Source organism: Bradysia coprophila (genome assembly GCF_014529535.1).
Source record: "Bradysia coprophila strain Holo2 chromosome X unlocalized genomic scaffold, BU_Bcop_v1 contig_26, whole genome shotgun sequence".
NCBI lineage: Eukaryota > Metazoa > Arthropoda > Insecta > Diptera > Sciaridae > Bradysia > Bradysia coprophila.
In genome coordinates, this window is record NW_023503313.1 from 3,428,105 (window position 1) to 3,452,936 (window position 24,832).

At 35.3% G+C, this 24,832-nt stretch overlaps 2 protein-coding genes and 1 long non-coding RNA gene across 5 annotated transcripts in view; 2 read left to right on the forward strand and 1 right to left on the reverse strand.

The window, feature by feature from the left end:
• Window positions 1-1,622: 1,622 nt before the first annotated feature.
• LOC119069304 lies at window positions 1,623-14,958 on the reverse strand. The gene is made up of 3 exons (XR_005086303.1): window positions 14,716-14,958; window positions 10,982-10,987; window positions 1,623-1,709 (listed from the first exon to the last, which is right to left on the reverse strand). It is a non-coding gene; the product is annotated as an uncharacterized LOC119069304 (long non-coding RNA).
• Window positions 4,066-4,767, forward strand: LOC119069287. The gene is made up of 2 exons (XM_037173355.1): window positions 4,066-4,294; window positions 4,434-4,767. Exons 1-2 carry the CDS (start codon window positions 4,212-4,214, stop codon window positions 4,675-4,677), a joined length of 327 nt encoding a protein of 108 aa, XP_037029250.1. The 5' UTR covers window positions 4,066-4,211; the 3' UTR covers window positions 4,678-4,767.
• Window positions 5,870-24,832, forward strand: part of LOC119069202 (polypyrimidine tract-binding protein 1) — a 231,769-nt gene continuing 212,806 nt past the window's right edge. For 2 of the 3 annotated variants that reach the window (XM_037173168.1, XM_037173171.1), the window contains exon 1: window positions 5,870-6,490. In XM_037173168.1, coding sequence (XP_037029063.1) covers window positions 6,483-6,490 — 8 coding nt within the window. In that variant the 5' untranslated portion in view covers window positions 5,870-6,482. The remainder of the gene's footprint in view (window positions 6,491-24,832) is intronic. The other variant, XM_037173173.1, reaches the window with a different exon arrangement.

Consider the following 24,832-nt stretch of genomic DNA (forward strand, 5'->3'; position numbering starts at 1 on the left):
CGACCAGTAGCGTAATTCATGTGGTTAAACTCGAACATTGGAATTTAATTGGACTAGTAATCTGGGATATACGACAATTTTTGCGTGAAATCCGTATTCTTAAAAGAAATTTTTTCGTTCCTAAAATGTTTGAACGAGTGTGAACTTTGTGGCCAGAGCGAAGCGAGGGCCGTAATTCACACGAGTTATATTTTTTCAAGAGGTAGGCAGGAAATACGCCAAATTATACTCAGACGCTTTTCCTTGTTATCGTGATAACTTAAGTAATTTTTACCCGATTTTAAGTTCGTAGATGGATAATATTGGAGTAGTGAGGTTGGAGTATAATTGTAAACACAACTTGTTACCGCGACATTTTTGCAACGGATTTCCAGAAAAAAAAATTATTCGACGAGTAAGTGAATCTGGATTTCTGGTCGAACAATCTAGAAGTCTAGAACAATCTTGCTTGCTTGATAACACGATAACTCGAGTAATTCTCAGAGGCTTCGAAAATCGCAGATTTGAAAATATTAAGTGTTTTCGACCAGTATCGTAATTCATGTGGTTAAATTCGAACATTGGACTTTATTGGACTGGTAATCTGCGATATACGACAATTTTTGCGTGAAATCGCGTTCTTAAAAGAAATTTTTCGTTCCTAAAGTGTTTGCACGAGTGTGAATTTTGCCAGAGCGAAGCGAGGGCCGTAATTCACATGAGTTTTTTTTAAAGAGGTAGGCAAGAAATACGCCACCTGTTCAGCGCTTTTAGTAGACTATATAGGAGACTCAACTTAGGAGGAAGACATCGCTCGCTGGACCTTCAACTCATAGCTCTTTTTGTTTCTTCAGGAAATTAAATAAATATGAGTAAAATGAAGCATGTGATGACTGCTGTTTTCTGAATAAAAGAGACATCACCGTTTCATGTGACTTTAATTTTGTGATCTCAAAAACACCACCTCATTTAAAAATGGTTAGAAAACTAAGGCTGGAATTATAGAAAAAAATAGCCAGTCAAGGGACCTGACCCACCCAAGAGGTGGGGCCTAGTAATTAATATCGATATTTCGATAAATCAATAAAAAAAACCTTATAAATGCAGGAATTATAGTTAAATATTTAATAGTACGCAACAGGGCGCAAGGTTGTCATTTTCGTCTAGTAGTATCAAAATATCAATTTCAAATTTCGATATTTTGATCATTATCGATAATTATCAAATAATTGATAATGATATGATTAATCGATTTATCGATAATTCCTTTCGATAAATAATATCGATAATTTTGAACGTCCATGCCTCAAGAACGAAGTGAGTCATATATTTTTTTAATTATATATTCTACATATTGTTTGTACTCCAGACCAGGGCTTATTTTAAAAGAATATTCCTTCATTTTTAGACCCGTACGAAGTACTGGGGTCTTATAGGTTTACGCATACGTTTGTAACACGTCGAATTGGACTCCCTGAGTAAGGGGAAACCTATTGTGGTTGTCTAGAGATGCCAAATCCGCGAAAAAAAATGTCCGTCTGTCCGTCTGTCCGTCTGTCTGTCTGCACGATAACTTGAGTAAAACGCATCCGATTTTGAAAATTCTTTTTTTTCCCGTTTGGTAATGTCAAAAGACAGGCTAAGTTCGAAGATGAGTGATTTTGGATCGACCCCTCCCGAGCTGTGGCCCAATAAGTGCTTTACGGTTTTTCGAAGATATCTCCGGACATCTAAACGTTAAACTTGTAAGTGATACGTCAAATAAAAGGTATTTACAATACCGATCGACAAAAAAAAAGTTTATGGAAATCGGATGACCGACTCGTGAGTTAGACCCCTTGGTGTGGAACAGGCACAGGGCGGCAAGCAGTTTTTGCTTTTAGGTCGGCCACATTTGAACATATTTCGTCTGTTTTAGCTTTATTAGATAGGTATTGACCGTACCAATCAGGGAAATTATGTTCTCCGGAGCGTGAGCTAGGTCTCTTGGAGTGAGCTCTTATCTGGCTACTCGGAAGTACAGTGAACGTGGTGTATTTTGACAATATCTCGAGTAAATTTTGACCGAACTTCATGAATTTTTTTTTGTTTGAAAGGTATTAACGAATGTAAAGCGTCGGTACTATTTCCGGTCTCCTAACAAAATGGCTGCCGGCGGCCATATTGGATTTTAGTAAAATAGAAATATCTTGGGAAAAATGATACTTAGAGAGTTTCTGTTAACATGGAAATAATTTGTTATGTGTGTGGGGTTTCAGGGATTCCATATACGGACATCTATATATACCTATATACAGCTATATTGAGCTATATACAGGCATATAGAGCTATATAATAGCATATATTTATCTGTGAAATGTTTATTTATAGTGAAATATAGTTAAATATAGCGGTATATAGCTGTTTAAATAGGAATTTATGAAATTTGTCTTCGTACGGGGCTGTCTATATTGCCTCCGGCAATTTAGTTGTATATGATAACAAGGCAAAGAGTGGATAATGTAAGTGATTTTAAAGGGAGAATAGTTTTTCAGCAGAGAAGAAAATGAAGTAAGAGAAAGTTTCACATTAAAGGCTTTTGATACGAATAGGTGTTTCGTACGGGTCGGCGTTAGCTATGTTTTAAACTGTTTTTCGAATTATTCACTTCTACGGCTACATATTGAAAGGCGTGTTGATTTTCAGTTGTTTTCTGCCTTACATACACTGATAGAAAAGTTAACGCGCTGGACGTGTACTGTACGTAGTGGACGTGTAAATTGGCTGGGAGACAGCTATTTCGGATCGTACTTCGGGAACGTTTAGTACACGTGCACTGCGTCAGTAAACGTCCAGTACTTTAGCCAATTCATTTTGGATTACATTTCTTGGAGCTTATGATCAAATAAAATATAGAAATTTTCGGGAATTTAATATATATTAGGCACCTGTTGCCAAAATTGGTATTTTGACGTGTAGGACATTATTGTCCTAGCCGAAGGCAACAAAAACTCCCTAGAGTAATAAGCTCGAGATTATCGTTCTAGACAGATAAAGGAATTTCATTCCCTTAAAATAGGCCCTGCCCTGCCCTCATCATTTAATGGGCGATACCACTCCCAACGATTTTGTACCTAGTCTGTCCATATTTTAATATGATATTTTCCGTTGCATCTTTTACGTTTTCGAATTCGAAGTGACGCCGGTGCATCCGAATAGTCCGAAGAAGTCACGCAGATACAGACACTCGGTTTAAAAACCACAGTTTCCATAAAATGGTGGATACAAAATTTATCTCGTGTGATGATTCTCGTGACAAAGTGGAGAATTTTTTGTTATGTAAAATCATCAGAAGTAGTGTGTTCCAGCATGTCTAATAAAATGGCGATTTGCGTGACTTTCCCCAAGTGTACAGCCATGGCGCGATTAGCGTATTATGGACTATTCGCCTGCGCGTGCGAATAGAATTTTATGACTATAGACAAATCTATACTGTTTAACTAATTGTGATAATACTAAGAAATGCTGAAAGAAGCATACAAATTCATGTATTTTGGTTCCAAAGACGACTAGTCTAGTTGGTCGAATACAAAACGATAATGCGAGAATACAGTAACAATTCAGTGGGAAGTTTATATCCAAGGAATGTATCATCAGACAACAAATTGCCGGACATCAACGTATTACGCTGTGTATGCTTGCCAAGTTAACAGCAAAAAAAAACACTTCAACGGACACATTTCAATAACGAGGGCACGTAATGTATTATTGCCACAAGGCCGTTATTTCAACTAGGCGTTAACTTAAACATAAGAAGTAACAGATTACAGAGTGATTGTCGTGTGTATAAAGATTATGACTCGAAAATTATGTAAATTCTGACAGATATTTACAGGATTTTGCAAAAAAATTCAGTGAATTTTCTGGAATTCATTGCATTAAAGTTGTCTCCCGAAACCCTGTAAATCCTTAAAAATACAAAGAATTTAATTAACTTGAGAAACTTGATTTCTGTAAATCGCTTTTTGTTTCCATTTTCTAATTGTATTTTTGATTTTAACATTAGTTGCCTTTGAGTTATCTGAATTGATTTAATCTAAGTGTAGTTGCCTTTGAAAAACGCATCCAAAATCTTTATCACTTTGTAAAAGTCTGTTGAACGGTGTAGAAGTTCGTAAGAAAGAAAACTCAATTTCACCTGCGATTTTACTCATCAATAAAGAGAAGAAAATTTACCAAACTACGAGGACAGAATGGGCTTTGCAATGAGACTGTGCTTATTGTTGTTAATTTCGGAAGTCTGCGTCCGTGCCAATCCAGTAGTTCCCCCAACCGGGTAAGATTATAAAAATTATACAAAATACCTACGTGTGGATGGATCAATTATTCGATATCAAAAATGATTGTTCTTTAGAACTTGTTGACCGTGAGGATTTCCTTGTCATTTAAATTGATTTTTATAATTCAAATTGCAGACTTGCGCATGAATCGCCTGTACCAAAATCTACCAATCGCCAATTATTCATGATGGACGATGATGAAGAAGTGACTGAGCCAGAAACAGGTGATGCAGGTGCTGCTCCGACTAAACCACCATCCACCACAGCCCCGGAAACTACCATAGCTCCGAGTCGTTCAAGCGTCAGTACACCCAGCATTATTTTGTGTTTGAGTGCTCTTATGCCTGTTTTCGTCGTCAATAAGCTTGGAAATAATTAAGTTCGTCCGGGAAATTGTTCAAAAATTCGCCGTTACCGGGAACATCAATTTGCATTAAATAAATAAATTTTGTTGGTTACGTAAGTAGGATCCATTTTTGTTTAGTTCAGATGATCATCGAGCTTGCGATGAGTATGGTTCGCCAATCGTACCAGCGTAGTCTTGCTGCAAACTTTCAATTTGCAGCAAATGAATCTCTGATGCAACAAACTGATATGATGAACAGCGGCTGAAAACTATGTTCCGCGCTGTTTCAACGTGTTGTGCCATTGTATTACGACGCTTTAATAGGTTCATCTGAGGTAAGAACCGAATATTGGGAAATTCCATCGCTGACATTAACAAATATTCGCTACAATTCTACAAGAGGTCAGTCTCGGTAATGCAAAATAAACTCAATCGCGGTTAAGAGACCGAATTAATTCTTTAAACAGATCAACTTCTGATAACTCTTCGAAGAATAAACGATTTAATACGTGCACCGCTGTAACACAGATATGTGCAACGAATGCTAGGACGGTGCAGCCAATCACACTAAATCTGATCTACTGCCTACGTTTCTTTTCAGTTAATTTTGATTCTATATTCATTGATGGTCATAGAAACAAAAATCAGAAGAAACGTTACACTTGAGAACAATCTTAAGCCTTCATGTCAGTGACCTGACCATAGAACAAATCGGAAAGAATGTACTTTTGCTTTTCGTTCAACTTAAACATCAAAACGTAATATTGATCTGAATATCCTAGCTGTATCGTATAAAGCGAATACTAACACTGATATTTATCACAATGGTTTCCAGAGAGTTAATCTGTTCTCCAATTATTATATCCAGCTTATTTTCCTTACAAACCATTTCAATTAAAAGACGTTGAACAGAAACATCGAATATTTCTGTGTGCATGATAACAGGTGGCTCTGAATTATAAGGTATGGAAGAGGTATAGTAGGTACTGTTGCGTGGATATTTTTATTTGGATATATCATACAGACTGTATAATATTCTTAGAGTATGGTACTTGCGTACTTAGTGACTTTGTTCGGATTCATAAAATACACACACTCACATAAGCACCCAGTTGTAACTTACACACACACACACTTGCATTATCCCATTGAAAAAAGGTATATGTAACTTACATCATGATGAGGGTCGATTCACAATACCATGCAGATGGTCTTGGTATTGGTTATAATACCGGCGATTGCGCATCAACTAACTTCTGTCAGAATAAGATTGACACCGTGGAAAAGTCGATTTGTGCTAAATTCACTATTTTTATTAGTTAAAAATTAGTCCAAAATCACTAAAAAGTAATAGTTTAGACCAGCATTTACGGTGTTATTCCAAATTTTCCCAGTGACGAGTGATAAATGTTGTATCAGCGCAATTGTTCACCGTTTTTTGTATTTAATTTTGATCCTCCATATTGTTGTTGGCCACTTGTTGTTTTGTGCTGAACATAGGAGAGCAACAAGCGAAAAGAATCGGTTTTCCGTGTATTTTCCATCATCATCATTTAAAGTGTATTGAAATTGATAGTTTTTGTTTTGGCTGTTTTTTGTCGGGTTTGTTTGTTTTGGTTTTCAAATCAATGAATTTGAGTAATCATCACCAAGTGGACATATCATAATAAAACTGTACACGGCTTAAATTGTATATTATATTTATATATTTACATATGTGTGGTTCTGTGCAAATTGTAAGGTGTTAACGAATAATTCTATTTTTTATACATTAAAACTTTAAACAAGTCTCACAATAATTCAAAACTCATACTATCGCTCTACTGCGTCACATAATAATGCTTGGGTAAGTTAAAAATTTGTTTTTTAATTCTTTTGATTGCTAGTCATCACATTTTGTATGACATTCTATGTTTACAATTTTTTTTTATTAAAATTTTTATTAATCATTTTTGTATATAACTGAAATAATGCGACCATTTAGCTTTAATGATCGTTCAATTTATTAGCCCACAATGTGTATTGTCTCTCTATATATATATCCGAGTTTTTCTATAATAAAAACTATCCCATACAGCAGCAGAAAAAAAAACGAACCAACAAATTCACTTTATAAACGAAACATAGACGGAGAGTGAATTTTAACTCCGAACATCAATTTTTTTTTTATAATGACTCGCGTATAGAATATAATAAACGTAAATACGTATGAAATGGATTGTGAACGAGCCTGCGTTTTCTACCTTTTTAAATCTATCATTTGACGAGGTGAGTTCGAGGTTATTGCATGAACTTACATTGCTGTGAGTAATTGAATGAACTTATCTCATCGTTAAATACGTTTTTTATTTACCCGAAGAAAATATTTAACTGTTGATATTGCTTATAAAGTCAGTTCTTTTTTAGTTACACACTAGTGCATCATATTTAACCGGAGATATGGACACAAAATTGTTGAATTTTGATTTCATTCCATCAAATTTACTTCACGAAATGAAATCAAAATTCAACAAAGTTGAGTCATGAAAATAATCGGTTATTGCTTTATTAAAACGGTTCGAATCGATGCGGCAAACTATTATTTTTGTTACAGTCCATACAGTACACCGACTCCAATAGATCATAACAACATAGCAAAATGTCATTTCGAAATTCACTGCGACAATTTTTTCAACAACAAAACCGCTAACATTTTAGCTATCATGACGATAAAAAAGTACTACAAACATTGAATGCATCATATCCAGAGAGGAACCCCAGTTAAAAATGAAAGTCTAAATGGTGCAGAAAAAGCGTGATCAGAAACAGTTTTGGCTTTCTCCCTTCTCTTTTCATTTGATATCCGAATTCATCGTTTTTACTTCAATCTTTTATCGAGAGAAGGCACCAATCTGATTGGTAAACAGGAACGTCGTTGCGGCGCCCTGTCAAAAATTGTGACTGTTTTTCATGGGTTGAATCAATACTTTCTCGAGCAAACAAACTTCCTTTTGACGCTGTCAAAATACCACCTTATTCCTTTTTTTGTAGAATCTTACTCTGTTGTCCAAATGCTAATATTACATGTAAAATACAAAGGCTACGTTACATTCTTACCACTTTTATCAATGTACTTTAGTTGCTAGAGAGGGTGTTAGTTGTTTTTAGGGCCCACGAATTTGCATTGATTGATTCATTGCTTGATGAGATTTGCAGTAATTTTTACATTGATTTTACTGGTGGGATTGTAGTTCTTTCCTTATGGATGGGACTAAATTTTACAACTTCTATTGATACAGTATTTAACGTTTAACGCCGACCTTATAAAGCCATATGGCTCATCTTAGCGAAATAAGTCGAATTTTGCTAATAGAGTCAACATTTCTTAACACCTAAAACACTTCTACGACAAATAAAAATTTCAGGCTGGACCACCGGTTTAACACTACTCCTGGAACCACGCGAAGTATGCAAAAACGATAAAAGTTAGTTGCTTAATTTTTCTTGCCCTAATGTAGGCTAGATATATGGATGGTATTTTCGTTACGTCATATCATACGAGTCGCTTAGTGTGTATATCGTTGCAGCCACCACACAAACTGTAAAGACCCATATTATGAAGCCAGAGTGAACTTTAGTTGCTGGAAGAATTCCATGAAGAATTGTCGATGAGATGGGAATCGAACCCAAATAACTTTGGTGATTTCGGAGGATTCCCAATGAAGCTGTTGCATTTTTGTTAGAAAAATTTTAGTTTCCGGCCTTTCACAAATTCTTCTGTGAGAATGTGAAGAGGTGTACCATCCCGCGTTTAGTTGTAGATTTACTTTCAAGAAAGTACTTTTTTGTGGTATCTTCTTCGATGATAATGAAATACGATGGTTTGCGGTTTACACAAATTTATTGATTTGAATGAATCTTCAGTTCACCGCCAATACTGACTGAATAAACGAAAATACAATTACAATCAGTTAACAGTTTGTTTATATATCAAGATCTATATCTTTCACCCCGAAATCATCTATTTATAACCGATTCTCTCTTGTAATTCTGAATTTATATGTTCGATCGATTCTTTTCCCGAATTAGAACCTATCCGTTCAGTGGCCAAAATGCTTCTAAATTTCTCTATTTTTCTAATCGACCGTTCGGTTCGATTGCCATTTTACGCTTTCGCATGATCACCACTTTTGATGTGAGTGCATTCGCGTTTCACATCCGTCCAACCTCGATATCGATTTCGTGAACAACACCTGCATTTCACATATTTGGCATGATCTGCATTTTTGTGACATCATTGATTTATGCATTTTTACCAACTCGGCATGAACGGTACCACATTGTACAATGACTTTTTTTGAGATTCCATGTCAACATAATCGACGTTGACCACCTATGGAAGCATAAAAATCATACCCACTCATACCCCATACAGACTAGACTTGGAGGGGTCGTCTATAATTTCCTATTTAATAAATCTACTTAAATCTTTAATAATGCATGTGTTCGGTCCTCCTATGTTTATTTTTACATTCACTGAGGAGGTATGCTTTAACGGTGGATACTAAACCGAGCCGAACAGAATTGTCCATATGTTAGCAAACACTTGAAGTCTATCGATTGCAATTTTGTCTGTGTTTCAGTTTACGTTTACTTTTCTTCTCATTTATTTTTCAATATTTTCTCTCGGGATCATTCTGTTGGTTTTCAGTGTTTCATCGAGAATAGCAAACATTTTTTTTCGGTATTCAAAGTTCAACATTAAAAAAAGGATAACAAAACCTATATTGCCGTTTCTCATGCTATTAAGTGTAGGTAGCCTGTTAATTTAACATGCATTGATCTGATAAAGTTATGCCACGCTCCAAAGAAAGAATTAGTCTAGCCAAGACAGATTGTTTTTACTGTTTCTGGGTCTCTGGATTGGAGAGAGCGTGAAAAATGTGGACTTTATCGAGACACACTTTATGAACGACGCCTGAAGCCTCTTTACAGATTCTGAAACTTTTACAAAATCACTTAAATTGCTTTCACTTATGGTATTGATATATGAATGCTTAATGTCCACTGGTATAGCCCGACTATATAGTGATCACTCTGTTGTAATATATTAAATTACATAATGTTACCTCAACCCTTCCATTTAACCTAACTGTTTGTATTACTTTTGCTGATTAGTATATGAAATTGTGCTAGTTAGTGAACTTTGTATTTTCGTTCGATAATGTATGGTTCGACTGTTTGAAAAGACATCAGACTCGTAATAGATTTCAATGTATAATCATTAGCTACTGCAATTGTAACACATTTAGTAAACTGTAAACGTATATTTTGAATAAGTGAATAGAGAGGGACACTAATTTCATATTTGTTCTGCTTCTAATCCATTAATATTTCAACATTGAAGCGGCTCCTGTAATCGCTATAAGTTGTCATAAATATCGAACATAATGTGGATATCATTCAACAAAATCAAAATGAACAAAGTTAATAGTCGTTCGCTAATGTATTGTCACAAAAGTAATCCAACATCACTCTACATGAGTATCCGTGTATCTGACGTTATTTAGAATTCATTAGGGACTGATAAACGGCATAATTCACGAAACATTCGATGAGTTGTTTTGAGGACAATAGCACCAGTCACACCCTATCGATTATCACTCGGCATAGTTGGAAATTTAAATAAAAAAAATGGTCGCTCGTTCAAAGGGAAGATTCAACAAATTGACACCAGTCAAAGGAACGCTTTGTGTTTTCATATTATATTGCGTTCATTATTAACGGTATGTGAAGTGGACGATCAATTAATTTATTTGCTCAATTCCCAGCAGTTTTCGTAATCGCTTTGTTCATAACGACTGATAGTTCTTCGATAAGAGATTATGCAACCAGTCATGCACAGGGTTGATAGTACGTACAGCCATTCTGAATTTAATTGGAAAGTTTCAGGCAATGTACAATATTGGTAATTCGCGGGAATTTTATTTTTTGATCTTTAGCAATATCTACGGCGGAGACGTCGCAAGCAAGTACAGTCATAGGTATTTTCATTCCACCTGTTTTCATTTCCCGTATCACTTTCCCCATGCTCAGTACCGCCACGGACAGTCCTGAAATTTGCCTAGGGCGCAGCATGTAGGGAGGGAGGTAAAATTCTCTTTTTTTGGAGCTTGTGAATTTGTTGTGGGAAAATAGTTTTAAAAGAAAGTGTGTCATACCAACAGCTCTTTGCGTTGGTTTTCTAACAATGCTATGAAGATCAGCTGAAGTGAACCCCAGCGGTTGAAGAAAATTATTTGATCTAACGATTGCTACACCCAGAGGCGCTTCTAGCATACTGCGCGCCCTGGACCACTACAATCTAGCGCCTCGTTTTTGATTGTTTTTATTTTGTAAATATATTTATAGGTCAAAATTTATTTGTGAGATTAGAGTAAAAAAATTGAAACATGCGTCTTCGACTTCAAGCAAGCCTTTACCAAACACTACCCTTGATCATATCTGATTCAGTCTTCCAGGATTGAACAAATACCCCGAGAAAATTTTTCTTTCTTTAGGAGGCATCAATGCTTAGCTAAAATTACAGCCATTTGTGTGTCACGTACTTCATTTTTGTTAATATCTTTTCATCAGAATCTGATTTAAAAAATGTACGACCGCAATATGTGTTACGAATGTGTAAGCTTTAAATAAAACTTAGTTTTCGTTGTATTCGTTTAACCACTGGTCAATGACCAACTCCAAGAAAAGTGAGCAGAAAAATTTAACGAAATTTCCATAAACTGCTCAGTTTCCTCAGAGCTGTTCAAACTGCTACAGCCAAATCTATTCTCTGTTGAAAGCTAACAAACTCGTGGTCGTTATTGCGGTCGTCATTGGTCTACATTTTTGAAAAAGGATTCTGGTGGAAAGGTACAATCAAAAGTAAATGGAAATCCAGTGTCCAAATGTATGTTTCGTGTCCTGCAGCAGGACATGTAGGACATTTTTTTGAGATACATGAAAAAAGCAGGATTCCAATTAAGGTTCAAAAACTGCCAGTCCCTTAATCCATTCACATTATTCTGCGGTTAAGCTCGAAAATAAAAAAAAACCGTTACAGTCGAAATATAGATTTCGGGATTTTTAGAGATACCATCGTTTCTGTAATTCTCTCAATTGCCATTTGAAATTACATGCGAAATGAGAGAATACAGAAAAACGATGAAAACGATGATGCCTCTTAAAATCCCGAAATCTATGTTTCTCCGACTGTAAATTGAACCAGAGACGAGGAGAAAAGTACATTCCGTTTTGGCGGATTTGCACTTTGATTCCTATTATTTCTTATAATTCCTAATAATTTCTAAGAATTCCACGATATTTTCTGTTACTATCCAATTCATTGTCTACTTTTTAGAAACAATTCCTTTTCTTTATTCCGATAATTTTCTAAGATTTCCTCCAAATTTAAAGAAAACGAACAAAAACCGTCGAAATTACTGCAGTGTCGTAGCTGCCGAAGTATCCGGTAAATAATAAGAATTGAAGTAAATACTAGAAATTGAAGGAGTTACAAGAATTGACTGGTAATACGAGAAATTGAAAGTAAATGAAAGGATCAATCAGTGAGTGAACTGTATTTTACAAACCGAATAGCTAGGACCGGAAACCTGTAGCGAGTGAGGAGATCAAGTTTTTTTTTCATTCGCTTAGTTCTTTCGTTTGTCATACTTATCCGTATTTCCTTTCATTTACGTCAAATTTCTCGTATTTCCAGTCAATTCCTTGTAACTTTTCAACTTCTAGTATTTCCTTCAATTCCTCGTTTAGAGATATGATCTAAATCAATAAAGTAAACTATCAATTTCTACACGATAAAGACTTGAGCGGTCTGCGTAATTTCCTCATACTGTATTCGAAAGATGTCAGTGTTATGATAGGAAGGCCGCGCAGCGGACTTTTTTTTTCCTTTGAGGCAACATCCCATGAATTTTTTATGAAATTTTTGTTCGAATATTCCAGCGCCCCATTTTACCAGCGCCCTAGACCATGGTCCAATTGGTCTCTATGAAGAAGCGCCACTGGCTACACCATAACTGCAGCAACTGATCTCGACCCTCTTGATTGGAATTTATTGATATGTTCTCACACACACATCCGTTTCTCTTCAATAACTCCTTGACCACGTTTCCCCTATTATTTTGTGGCTAGGCTTCTGCAAACCATTTACGACACTTTAATGGTTTCAATTTCGAATACGAAACTGACAAATTGAAGAAGAAAAAATGTTTACAATTTCTCAGAGATTCAATCAGTTTAAAATTCAATTAAATAAAATTTAAACCATGCAACAACTCCGTAACAAGTTATCTGCTTAGATATATCTTTATGCATCGAATGAAACTACATTTGCCAAATGCACACAGCATATCACACAATGCACACTCCATATAAATTGATAAAAAGAGATAAATTTATTTCTGCCTCGGGTGTAGTTGTTTGTCAAATTTATCTCGATGCTCAACGCGCGAAATTTAACATTTTCGTATGGGAAGAAAATTTTCTTTCCATCTATTCTTCCTCAAAAAAAGAGAGTCAAAAATCAGATCTACTGTGTGATTTACAGTCGTTTATGTTTCACTTTTTAACACTTTCTGGTATGTTAGTAGCAAAATACCGTTGAATAAGAAATGCCATTGGGCTTTCGATTCTGTATAATGTTACATTTGAGACTTTATTAATATTTTAGGTTAGTAATTTAGAGTAAGCGCGTGTACACGGTGTGTGTGTATGCGATCTATTATGCCTAAGATTTTGCTGGACTCGTTTCGAAAAAAGGTTGCCTCTTTGTGTTCACATCCAGTCTTGCAAAATCAATACGAGTGAGCTACAGTAGGTTTCCTTTTAGTTCTGAACATATTTTAGAGTTTTAAAAGTCATCGATGTTCACAGTCAATTAATTAAGTGTTTCCCGATTATGATATTTGTGCGGAAAATTTGAAAATGTGTCAACACTAATCTTTAACGACGAATTTAAACCAAGATTACGTTAAAGATGGATGTGATTTAATTATGAAATTGAGTCGATTTTCTTTTTGTAAATTTTTTTAAATTTCCAAATATTTTGGAAAAGATTGATATGATATACGAGCCTTTCCTTCCTTGAAACATTTTTTTTTTTATTTTACGAAAAGTCGGAACGAGTAATATGGTTCTTTATACAAGCATTTTTTCGGTTTGACGTTAAGTAAGCTTCAATTTGTAATTAATGGTTTCAAGTTGCTTCAGTCCAAACATGAGAGTCTATTCAATGAAAATTTTTGTCTTTAATTTCTTGTTTACATCTTCTTTGCATCTTCTCAGCGATACTTCAATTTCCAATCGCGGTGTCATATTACCTCGATGTCGTCCTCACATTATCCTTAAAACTCCGTCCACAACTCGGTAACTAACTTTATTCCACACACCACTAAACTGGCACAATAAATTTGATTTTCCATTGAATCGGTTAAAATGTATCCCTTCAAGAATCATATTTACCAATATATGCGATGGGGAGTCAAACTAATGTCCATTGTTTAGTTTGACACATGTATCGACACCCGAATGTAATATATCGCTAGGGAACAGCCCCCCTCCTCTATCTATATACATGCTGTATGAGTCATTTTCGTACATTAATTCGTCTATTATGTAGACATGACGCTAATTTATATCATTGTGACAGCCAGCTATTTTGAGTTAACATTTTCTATAGTTTGATGATCTTGAGAATGATGCACTATACATGGTATGACGATTGTTCATGTAAAATTGGCATTTTTAGACCCGTACGAAGTACTGGGGTATTATAGGTTTACGCATACGTTTGTAACACGTCGAATTGGACTCCCTGAGTAAGGGGAAACCTATTGTGGTTGTGAAGTGATGCCTGTCTGTCTGTCCGTTCTTTAACTTGAGTAAAACACAACTGATTTCTAAAATTCTTTTTTTTCCCGTTTGGCAATGTCAAAAGAAAGGCTAAGTTCGATTTCGGGTCGACCCCTTCTGAGCTAGGGCCCATTAAGTGATTTAGGGTTTTTCGAATATATCTGCGGACATTTAAACACTACACTGGTCAGTGATACGTCAAATAAAAGGTATTTACAATACCGATCGACAAAAATCGGATGACCGACTCGTGAGTTAGACCCCTTGGAGTAAACCAGGTGGAGGGCGCCAAGCAGTTTCTGCTTGTAGGGCGGCCAAATTTGAACATATTTCTTCTACTTTCGCTTTACTAGATAGATATTGACCGTATCAATCAGGGAAAAAAAAGTTTATGAAATTCGGTTCACCGGAGCGTGAGCAAGTTGTTGGGGGTTTCACTTGATAATAACATAGGTCTAGTAGTCGAAATGAATTAGACGATCAAGTAACCCTAGTTAAGAAGAAAATTGCTTTAAGTCACTTCTCAGTAAGCACTGGAAGTGCAAAGTTGTGTTTCATTGGGAGTCCAGATATCTAATGATATCTGACCATTATCAACCTCTGCCAACAGGTTATGGGCCCAGCTAGAGGTCTGTTTGAACGATAATCGATAATGGTGCGTGTGAGACCAGTTGTTGTCCTGAGCCTGATGGTGCAAAAGAATTGAGCAAAAGAGGCAAAATATTTGAGCACTGGCGAGATTGTGTACATCAAAGGAAGTCAGACTGGTAGCGGCGGAATGGTGCAAAAGAATTGAGCGAGAGGCTAGAGAAAAGCCAGAGGCAAAACATTTGAGCACTGACAAGTCCTATTATGGAGAAGAATCTTATGTGAACATGGCGGTCAGGCTAAGTGACAAAATTGTCGTTCGTTTACAAAGGTTCAATTGCGGAAAAGAATTTGGTGCAGTCATGGCGATGATGTCGAGTCAGGAATAAAATCAGTTGGTAATTCAGGCTAATTGTTCGCAATGGTGACAATTCGTGACACAATCAATCGATGAAATCAATGGCGACATTCGTGATAAGACACTGTCGACGGTAAAAATTGATGGCAAATGTGATCATCTACAATTGAGTGGGAGAGTATTGTGTTACAATTGAAGATGATCGATGTGAACATGGCGGTGAGGCTAAGCGACAGTGCGGTCGTGGGTTCACAAGAGTTTCATTATATGGGAGAATTTGGCGTGTACATTGCAGTTCGATGAAGTCCGTGGTATAATCGATCGATAGTGAAATCATACGCTATCAAATACAATTCGTTAGCGAAACCGCAATGGCTAATTGACAAAATCTAGTGGTATTTCAATTGAGTGGGAGAATATCAGATTGCAATTTAAGATGGTCGATTGGCATGGAAGTGTTCGAGCTGGAGATTGAAAACGATCGGGGTCAATGAATGTGGATCGTTTCAATACTGTTTCGGTGAGAGTATTCAAATTGAAAATAAGAGATTGAAACTTTTGACTATGTTCTTATCAATTGAGTGGGAGTGTTGGAGGTATCACTTGATAATAACATAGGTCTAGTAGTCGAAATGAATTAGACGATCAAGTAGCCCTAGTTAAGAAGAAAATTGCTTTAAATCACTTCTCAATAAACACTGGAAGTGCAAAGTTGTGTTTCATTGGGAGTCCAGATATCTAATGATATCTGACCATTATCAACCTCTGCCAACACAAGGTCTCTCGGAGTGAGCTCTTATCCGGCTACTCGGCCGTACAGTGAACGTGGAGTATTTTGTCAATATCTCGAGTAAATTTTTACCGAATTTCATGATTTTTTTTGAAATGTATTAATAAACGCGAAGCGTCAGTATTATTTCCGGTCTCATAACAAAATGGCTGCTGGCGGCCATATTGGATTTTAGTAAAAGTGAAATATCTTAGTAAAAATTGTACTTAGATAGTTTCTTTTAACAGAGAGAGCTATATAATAGCATATTTATCTGTGAAATGTTTATTTATAGTGAAATATAGGTAAATATAGCGGTATGTAGCTGTTTAAATAAGAATTTATGAAAGTTGACTTCGTACGGGGCTGTCTACATTGCCTCCGGCCATTTTTTTTGTATATGAAAACAAGGCAAAGAGTGGAAAATGTTAGTGATTTTAAAGAGCGAATAGCTTTTCAGTAGAAAAGAAACTGAAGTAAGAGAAATGAAGAGTTTCACAGTAAAGGCTTTTGATACGAATAGGTGTTTCGTACGGGTCGGCGTTAGCTATGTTTTTATTTGTTTGTTAAAATGTTCCTGTAAAATTGGCATTTTTTGTTTGATTGTTAAAATACTCGGTTCACTTCAAATGAACATTTAATTAATCAACCGGCATTTAGGGAAAGAAACAGAATGTGTAGGGAAAAAAATTATTTTATTACGTGAAAAGCAAGGGGCACCCCTTAAATGTGTGTATAACGTGAAAAGAGTTTTTTTGTCGTCTTTTTCTTCTTCTTCCTTAAAATAAAGTATAATGCCGTAATAAAAAATTCAAATTCCATTTTCCTTCGCACACAAAATATAAGCGAAAATAAACAACAATTTTTCCCACTTGTCTTTTATTATTTTCAAATCAACAGCTCCATAATACAAATACAAAGAACTTCCATATAAAATACGTAAAAACACACAAATTGTATTTAAAAGAATGCAAAGCTTTTTACATGCTTTTACTTTTTAAAAGTTCATGTATATATAATTTTATTTTCTAAACTTATTTTCATTTGTATAGAAATTTTGTATTCGCGAATAGATAAGTTTCTCCGTGGTATAACTCACTTTTTTTCTTTCTTTCTTGCTCTCGCTCCTCATGCACACACATACACAATATATATTTTTTTTATTTTATTTTGATAAAAATGAATTTCAATTGGATTTCCATGTTTATTGTACTGTCAGAATACTTAACATATTTTTTCATGCTTTCTGTACAAAAAAAAAATATTTATATTATCTATCTGTGTAATATTTGCAATTTTCCCACTTTAAAAGATTCACTTCGTATAGAATTGCAAATCCCATTAAAAGTAATTGAGAAATCCTTTTACGATTTTCACATACTTTTTTTATTTCGTCTATTTATGTACACTATAACCAATAGACCAATACGATTGATATGCGGTTCAATAAATTCACATTTCTAAGCCAATAATTCATATTGACTGAAAACATTGAGTTTATCAATAAATGAATGATTGAATGAGTAAATTTGCTTATAATCATTTCATACGTTGAGAAATGCGAACTAATCAGCTCAGTCATCAAAGGACCTACCTTTTGTCAGAAATGTGCCAGTCAAACTTTAAAATTTGAAAGCAACGTGAGGTAAGGTCTGTTTTCCTGACCGATGAGTATAGTTGCAACATCCGATGCACATTTACTGTATCTTTCATTTCCGAGAGGCAAACGCGAGTTACAGTTCTTTGTTAACCTAGGGGAAAAAATGGGAATTTCATTTCGAGGGTCGCTACGCTCTGGCTACAAGTGACACGAGAAAATGAATCCACCGCCCAAAGTTTCGGCTGAGGTGAGAAAATGGAGTTGAAGAATTTTGCGCCGCATGATTCACAATAACCCACAAAGTGACATTTTCCTTATACAAAATGTGTCATTTTATCAAAGATTTTGAAATATGTCGTTTTTTTAAATGATTGTGAAATGTAAATGATGCGGCGCAAAGTTCATAATAGCCAAGAAAATGACATTACATAACTCAGGATAAAAACAGAGTTCCCACTCCTCCTAAAATTCATAAAATGGACCAAATCCTCCTAAAATCTCCTAAAATCTTCTAAAACTCCTAACATTCCTAAAATGAGCTCACACTCTCGAAGAAATTTTTTAATAATTCTGAAAAACTAAAAACGGTAAAAACAGCAAAAGCTAGGCTCAAGACTGCGGTCATGAAAGACAGTGCTCACAAGTTCAATGTGATATCGCCTTACGTTTTTCTTAACTGATTTAAGTTGTCTGGTTTACCGTTGTGATGATTTTTCTCTGTGATATCTTTATAGTTTTATGGTCGTTTTGAAGTTTAACTTTATTTGCCTTTTTTGACGAATCTCTCTTAGAGAATTTTGCCTGTTGAATTAAGATTATTTTTTTTTTACTTTTACTTTTGATTGTACTTTTTGCATGAATTTTGGGTCGTATCCCACGCACGCTTGTATAAGGGATGATAATAAACGGATTTATTAAAAAAAAAAAACTTGCGAAAACACCCCTTTCTTTGAGTCATGCAAAAAGCGATCCTGAATGTGGATTTAGCGAAAATAAATACATTATCGAGGATCGCAGTTTGTTAGAAGATGCGACTATCGTGTCACTTCGAACGTTTAAGGACACATTGAATAATATAAACGTCACTGACTTCCTAGTGAATCGACGTATTTTCCAGATGTGCTCCAATGTACTTTACTTTTCTCGAACAACAAAAAGTCGAGAAGGTACTACTTCTTAAGAATAAAGAGGCGGAAGATAATCTCAATAAAGCATCTTCACAAAAAAAATCGAGTTCAGAAAAACTTTCCGATATCGAGAAATCTCTCCAGATCCAGTAGAAAAAAACTTTTTAGTGCACAAGAGCTGATAAATGATGGAAACAAAATTATGGTGAATCTTGTTAATTCGAAAGGCGCAGTCGACGAGAAAAGCCTGATAAAGGATCAGTTGCTGGCTAGTCGAGACTGGCGTCAGAAAAGAGGAAATCATAAAAGTTTCAATTATTAAACTACATAAGGAAAAATATGTTTTGACACAAAAAAATAACTTTTTGTCAATGTGTATGAGAAACAGAGCAAAAATTCCTCCGGCAATTACTTATACACATTTCCCACATTTTAAAAAATTCCTCCTAAAATTACCTTCCAAATCTCCTAAAATACTCCTAAAATTGCCTTTAAAATTTCCTAAAATTCCTAATTTTAGGAGCCTTCCTAAGCCGTGGGAACTCTGTAAAAATGAAAAGTCTCGTTTTCGTACGTTTATTGACCTCGGCTTCGCCTTGGATCAACAAAATTCACACGAAAACTCAATCCCTATTATCATGTTATAGTAGATTATTAATGTATGTTATAACCCCAAGTGTCTAAATAAACATTTGGACAGAGGTAAGTACGTTATTTTATCTACCGACGGCGAAATAATAGCACTTTTTCACTGTTATTATTTTACCTAGGTAGATAAAATACTATTTCATATTGACTGTAAGCACTAAGTTGGAATTTCCTATTTTCTTCTTGTTATGGACGGCTGATTTTCGGCACTTTCGCTTGTCGCCTAAAAATATATCGTCCACAACAGATACGCATATAACTATTTCATCCGTTCAATCTGTTTTATCCACGAAACAAACACATTGTTATGTCAGTGTTCATTTGAGTTCATTTTCATACATTGTATAAGGTCCCTTTATCAAAACCAAAACAAAGTGACAGTTGTAAAGTGAAGAGAAAATAAGATTGTTCAAGCCGCACGGATGAAAAGTAATTAGCTCATTGCGCCCCCGAAAATAGTTAATTACTTCATTGACATGAGCGTCACACTTAAAATCAAAATGAAAAGTGAGTTAGTTCTCATTCTATTTATCAATCTAAATATTTTGATTTTGATTGAGTGAATTGAGTGACTGAACTAAACCTTGACGAAGCCCTTAGAACTGTGTTTTTATTTTGTCAGAAAGAACGAAACCGAACCCATTCTGAACTGAAGAATCGAATCCCGAACCCATGTTACCATTGTTAAATGAAATGTCTCATGGTATTTTCGTTTGGCTATGTGTTACGGCAACATTGTTCCCATTATCTCAAATTAGTTTATTTTCATCAGTACTAATGGAATATATGAAATTAAATTCGCAAATTTTCATTATTATATTTTAAGCCGAACCAAATCGAACCCTCGAGCCATAGCGTTTTTTAACGGAAACCCGAACCGTTTTAAGCCCGCAACAAATTCCAATTAAAACACCCATCTCCATTATTTGTCCCATAAATAATATTCCCCGATAGCACGGTACAACCGTTCTTGACCAAATTATATGTAAAATCTGCATCTTTCGTAGAAATTATAAGTAAATCCATCAGTTGTTTCCATGATTACCAGCGCGCTGCAAAAAAGGCTTTGAAAAATGAAAACAAAAATTTAAATTGAAATTTTCCCATATTTACGTATAGATTGCTAAGTATCTGAGTTGATGTCAATATGTGGAAAACGATACATTTTGTATCTGTGTTGTCTTGTTCGCCATGATAGTTTCTAGTGGCACGTTCGCCATGATAGTTTCTAGTGGCACCGAGTGTAACCAATTTCTAACACTGACTTTTAGCGTCCACTTTTCGAATCATGTTTGGAAGAACCCACGTACAGGTGCAATTATTTTAAATAAAACATGTTGGATCACAGCATGGTGTCAATATCTCAAATATTGCTATTGGTGAACCTTAGTTAGTTAGTTAGTTAGAGTGGGTGAAGCGAAACTTCAGCACCTAAGCCTCTAATGGGCCTGTTGTGCATACCCACAGGGTTACCTAAATCCTAGCTGTGCGATTTAGATAATCCAAAATATTGCTGGGCGGAAGGCTCCAGATTATGTTGTATGGGAGAATGTAGGCTCCAAAGCTTTTAGCTCTAGCTGAGATGTAAGCGGGGCACTTACATAAAAAGTGTTCGGCTGATTCTATGTCTCCGCAGTTGTTGCACAAGCTACTTGGGGATAGGCCCATAGTGTGCAAGTGCTTATTTAGGAAGCAGTGGCCAGTGAGAATGGATGTTAATCTCCTTATGTTTTTTCTGCTAAGTGAGAGGAGATATTTAGCATTCTTGGCGTTGATCTTAATGCAGTTTTTTGATTGTCTGGCGTGGTTCGTTGAGTCCCAGTGTTGTTTGGTGAACCTTAGAGGTGTATGTAGCAAAATTTTTAATTATCCTGTATACAACATTTTGTTCACTCCAATAAACATGAAAGAACCTAAAGTCTCACCAACTTTTAACTTAGTTAGTAAGGATATACCTAAGGTACGTTTCGACGATTGTTGCTGTATACCAAGATGTATACATTTGATTAACTTTGTTAATAATTTTAAAAAAATACGATGTTACACAAATCAAGTCGTGGCCTATCTAAACAATTCTTCCGATTTTCGTTGACTGTTCCTCAAAAGAGCCCCTACCACAGTGACCATTCACAAATTACGTCTCTCAGACCTCAGGGTGCACAATGTATGGTGAAAATTGCGAAAATAAACTGCACGCTTATGTCAGCAGTCTCTCCATTCTCCAAAGTCAAAAACTTGAAAATTTGTATTTATCACGGAATCTAGTACTTCCAATTCATTTTTACACCAATTTGGTTTCTATACGAGCGGTTACCCTCGCTTGGACCCTTCTAGCACCCACAAACTCAATCTATTTATTTATCTGCATGAATATGACATTCAACAGTAGTAAAACCTGATTGCAGAATAGGGTGTAGCGGTTTTGACAAAATGTCTTAGTTCTTCTAAGGCTCAACCGGAGATCCACTCAGCTGGTCCATCTGATCATTTTATGAAAAAAAAAATCAAACTTTAATTTTGTGCTGCCGCCAGATCGATTTTTGAAAATTTCGTCGTTTTCGGTCCACGTCACATAAATAGATGTGTTTATAAATGTACCAAAATGTACCAAAATCACAACTTTTTGTCAGATAAATTATAAATTTAGATATCCCAATTCAAATCAGATGTTCTGTTTGACTCACCGCGGCCCATTTAGCATATTTAACGTTTAATTTACATTTTTGCACATTTTAATCAAATTTTGTAGCGAGATTTAAGTCTCAAAGTCACCATCGGGGAACTTTGACAATCAGTCACGAACTCAAAAAATATTTTTTAGACCTGATCTTTTTGTGAAATAATCTGTGAAGTCTGGAGATTAGATTACCATGTGGACCCAACTTTTTATGTACACTGAGCCAACCGTAAAAAATCTATTAATGTGACGTGGACCGAAAACGACGAAATTTTCAAAAATCGATCTGGCGGCAGCACAAAGTTAAAGTTTGAAATTTTTTTTTCTTTCATAAAATGGACCAACTGAGTGGATTTCCGGCTGAGCCTTAGAAGAACTAAGACATTTTGTCAAAACCGCTACACCCTATTGCAGAAGCACATTAAACTTTTTTTTGAACTAGTAACCTGTGTCATTCTGTTTTATTTTCTTTACTTATACGGAAACATTTAATCATGGGATCGTTCTACGTTTCACATTTTTATTTGCTTTGCTTAATTTAATTACCTTATATATTCTAATGTATTAAAATTAGTTGTTGAAAAGAGCTGAATGGAATTGTATCATGTTAACTTTTCCATGTCGGACGAATAATATTTAAATGAGCAAGATTTTGAAAACATCATGTAACGAGTACAACAAAAGAAAGAAAACTTCATAACTTCAACTTAAGAATTTCATGACACAAATTGACATTTAATTAAAAGTTTTTAAATATTTTTTTTTCTTCGCAGGCATAAAATTATACCGAAAACTATATGTGTGTATGTATATGTGTGTGGAGTGAAATTATTTAAACATACTGCGACTTCAAATGTTGTGCAATGATGTCGGTCTTACAGGAAAAGTAAATTTTAATTAACATTAAAAGCTTTTTATGGAGAGGACTTTTTCCGTTAGGTTAAGTTTTTGATTTCAGTACTCGTTTAACATCAGTTTTGTATTTTTGTATTAATCAGAGCAACATTCCATTCAAATTTCATTTCACATTTTACATGACTGTGTAGATAAAATTAACAAAAATAGTCTTAGAACAATGCGACTGACGGAATATGTGGATATGTAAAACTTTTCCAATTAAAAGTCAGTTTGCGCAACCGAGTTTTTTTTTCCCTGCATAGCATGCACGCTCACTTCATTTTGACAAATCGTGAACGACGTTTTAAAAAAATAATCAAATAAGAAGTGCCATCATTAGGACACCTTCTGTGGTATTTCAATTTAATAATTTTTACTCTTCAAACTAGCGTGCAGGCTTCAATTCGCTTTGAAAAATTAATTATTCACAAATTTCACCAATAAATGCAGACTTATAAAGAGCATCAGCTCATATGGTAATTTCTAATTTGGAAACGAATGGCACATAATCGGTGACGGGAAAAATCTCCGAGTGTGTTATCGTTGCAGCGGCGATAATATCGTTTCATGGACGATAATATCGTTGCTAGGACGATATTATTGTTTCAGAACGATAATATTGTTGCATGAAACGATATTATCGTCGCAAAAACAATAATATCGTTTCAATCGGCGATAATATCGTTTCACGGGTGATATTATCACTGCAGAAACGATAATATTGTTGCATGAAACAATATTATCGTCGAAAAAACAATAATACCGTTTCAATCGGCGATAATATCGTTTCACGGGTGATATTATCACTGCAGAAACGATAATATTGTTGCATGAAACGATATTATCGTCGCAAAAACAATAATATCGTTTCAATCGGCGATAATATCGTTTCATGGGCGATAATATCGTTGCACAGACGATAATATTGTTACAGAAAACGATATTATTGTCGTCTAATACAATATTATCGTCGCTCGGACGATAATATCGTTGCACGGACGATAATATTGTTACAGAAAACGATATTATTGTCCGGAAAACGATATTATTGTCGTCTAATACGATATTATCGTCGCTCGGACGATAATATTGTTACAGAAAACGATAATATCTGTCAAGAATTTTAACAAATTCTTCTTTGTTCGTCGGCCGCTGCATTGATGGTTACACTGTTTCTACTTGTACTGGAGGGATATTCTCCCCAACACGCATGTGCCAGTACATCTACTTGAGAAAAACTTGTTACTTAGGGCATGTTGCCCGTTCAGTAGTTGTGTTTACTCTGATCCTTCTTCCATACAAAACCTTGTATTTATACTGATTTCAAGGCTTATGTGACCAATTTTAATTTAAAGGAATACTTTGATGACTTTTTCCTACTGTTTTAACTAGAGTGAAATCACTCTCCATAATTTTTTTGACAATATCGTCACAGCGACGATATTATCGTTTCAAAAACGATATTATCGTCCCCGACGATAATACACTCGAAAAATTTTCCCTAGCCCCACATAATCAGGTGTAAATCCCCCAAATGTGTAAATTACAAAGCTCCTTAGCACAAATGAGATTAGACCTTCATGAACTAGGGTGTTTTAAAATCAAAGACTCAAGTTGATCGGTTTTGACG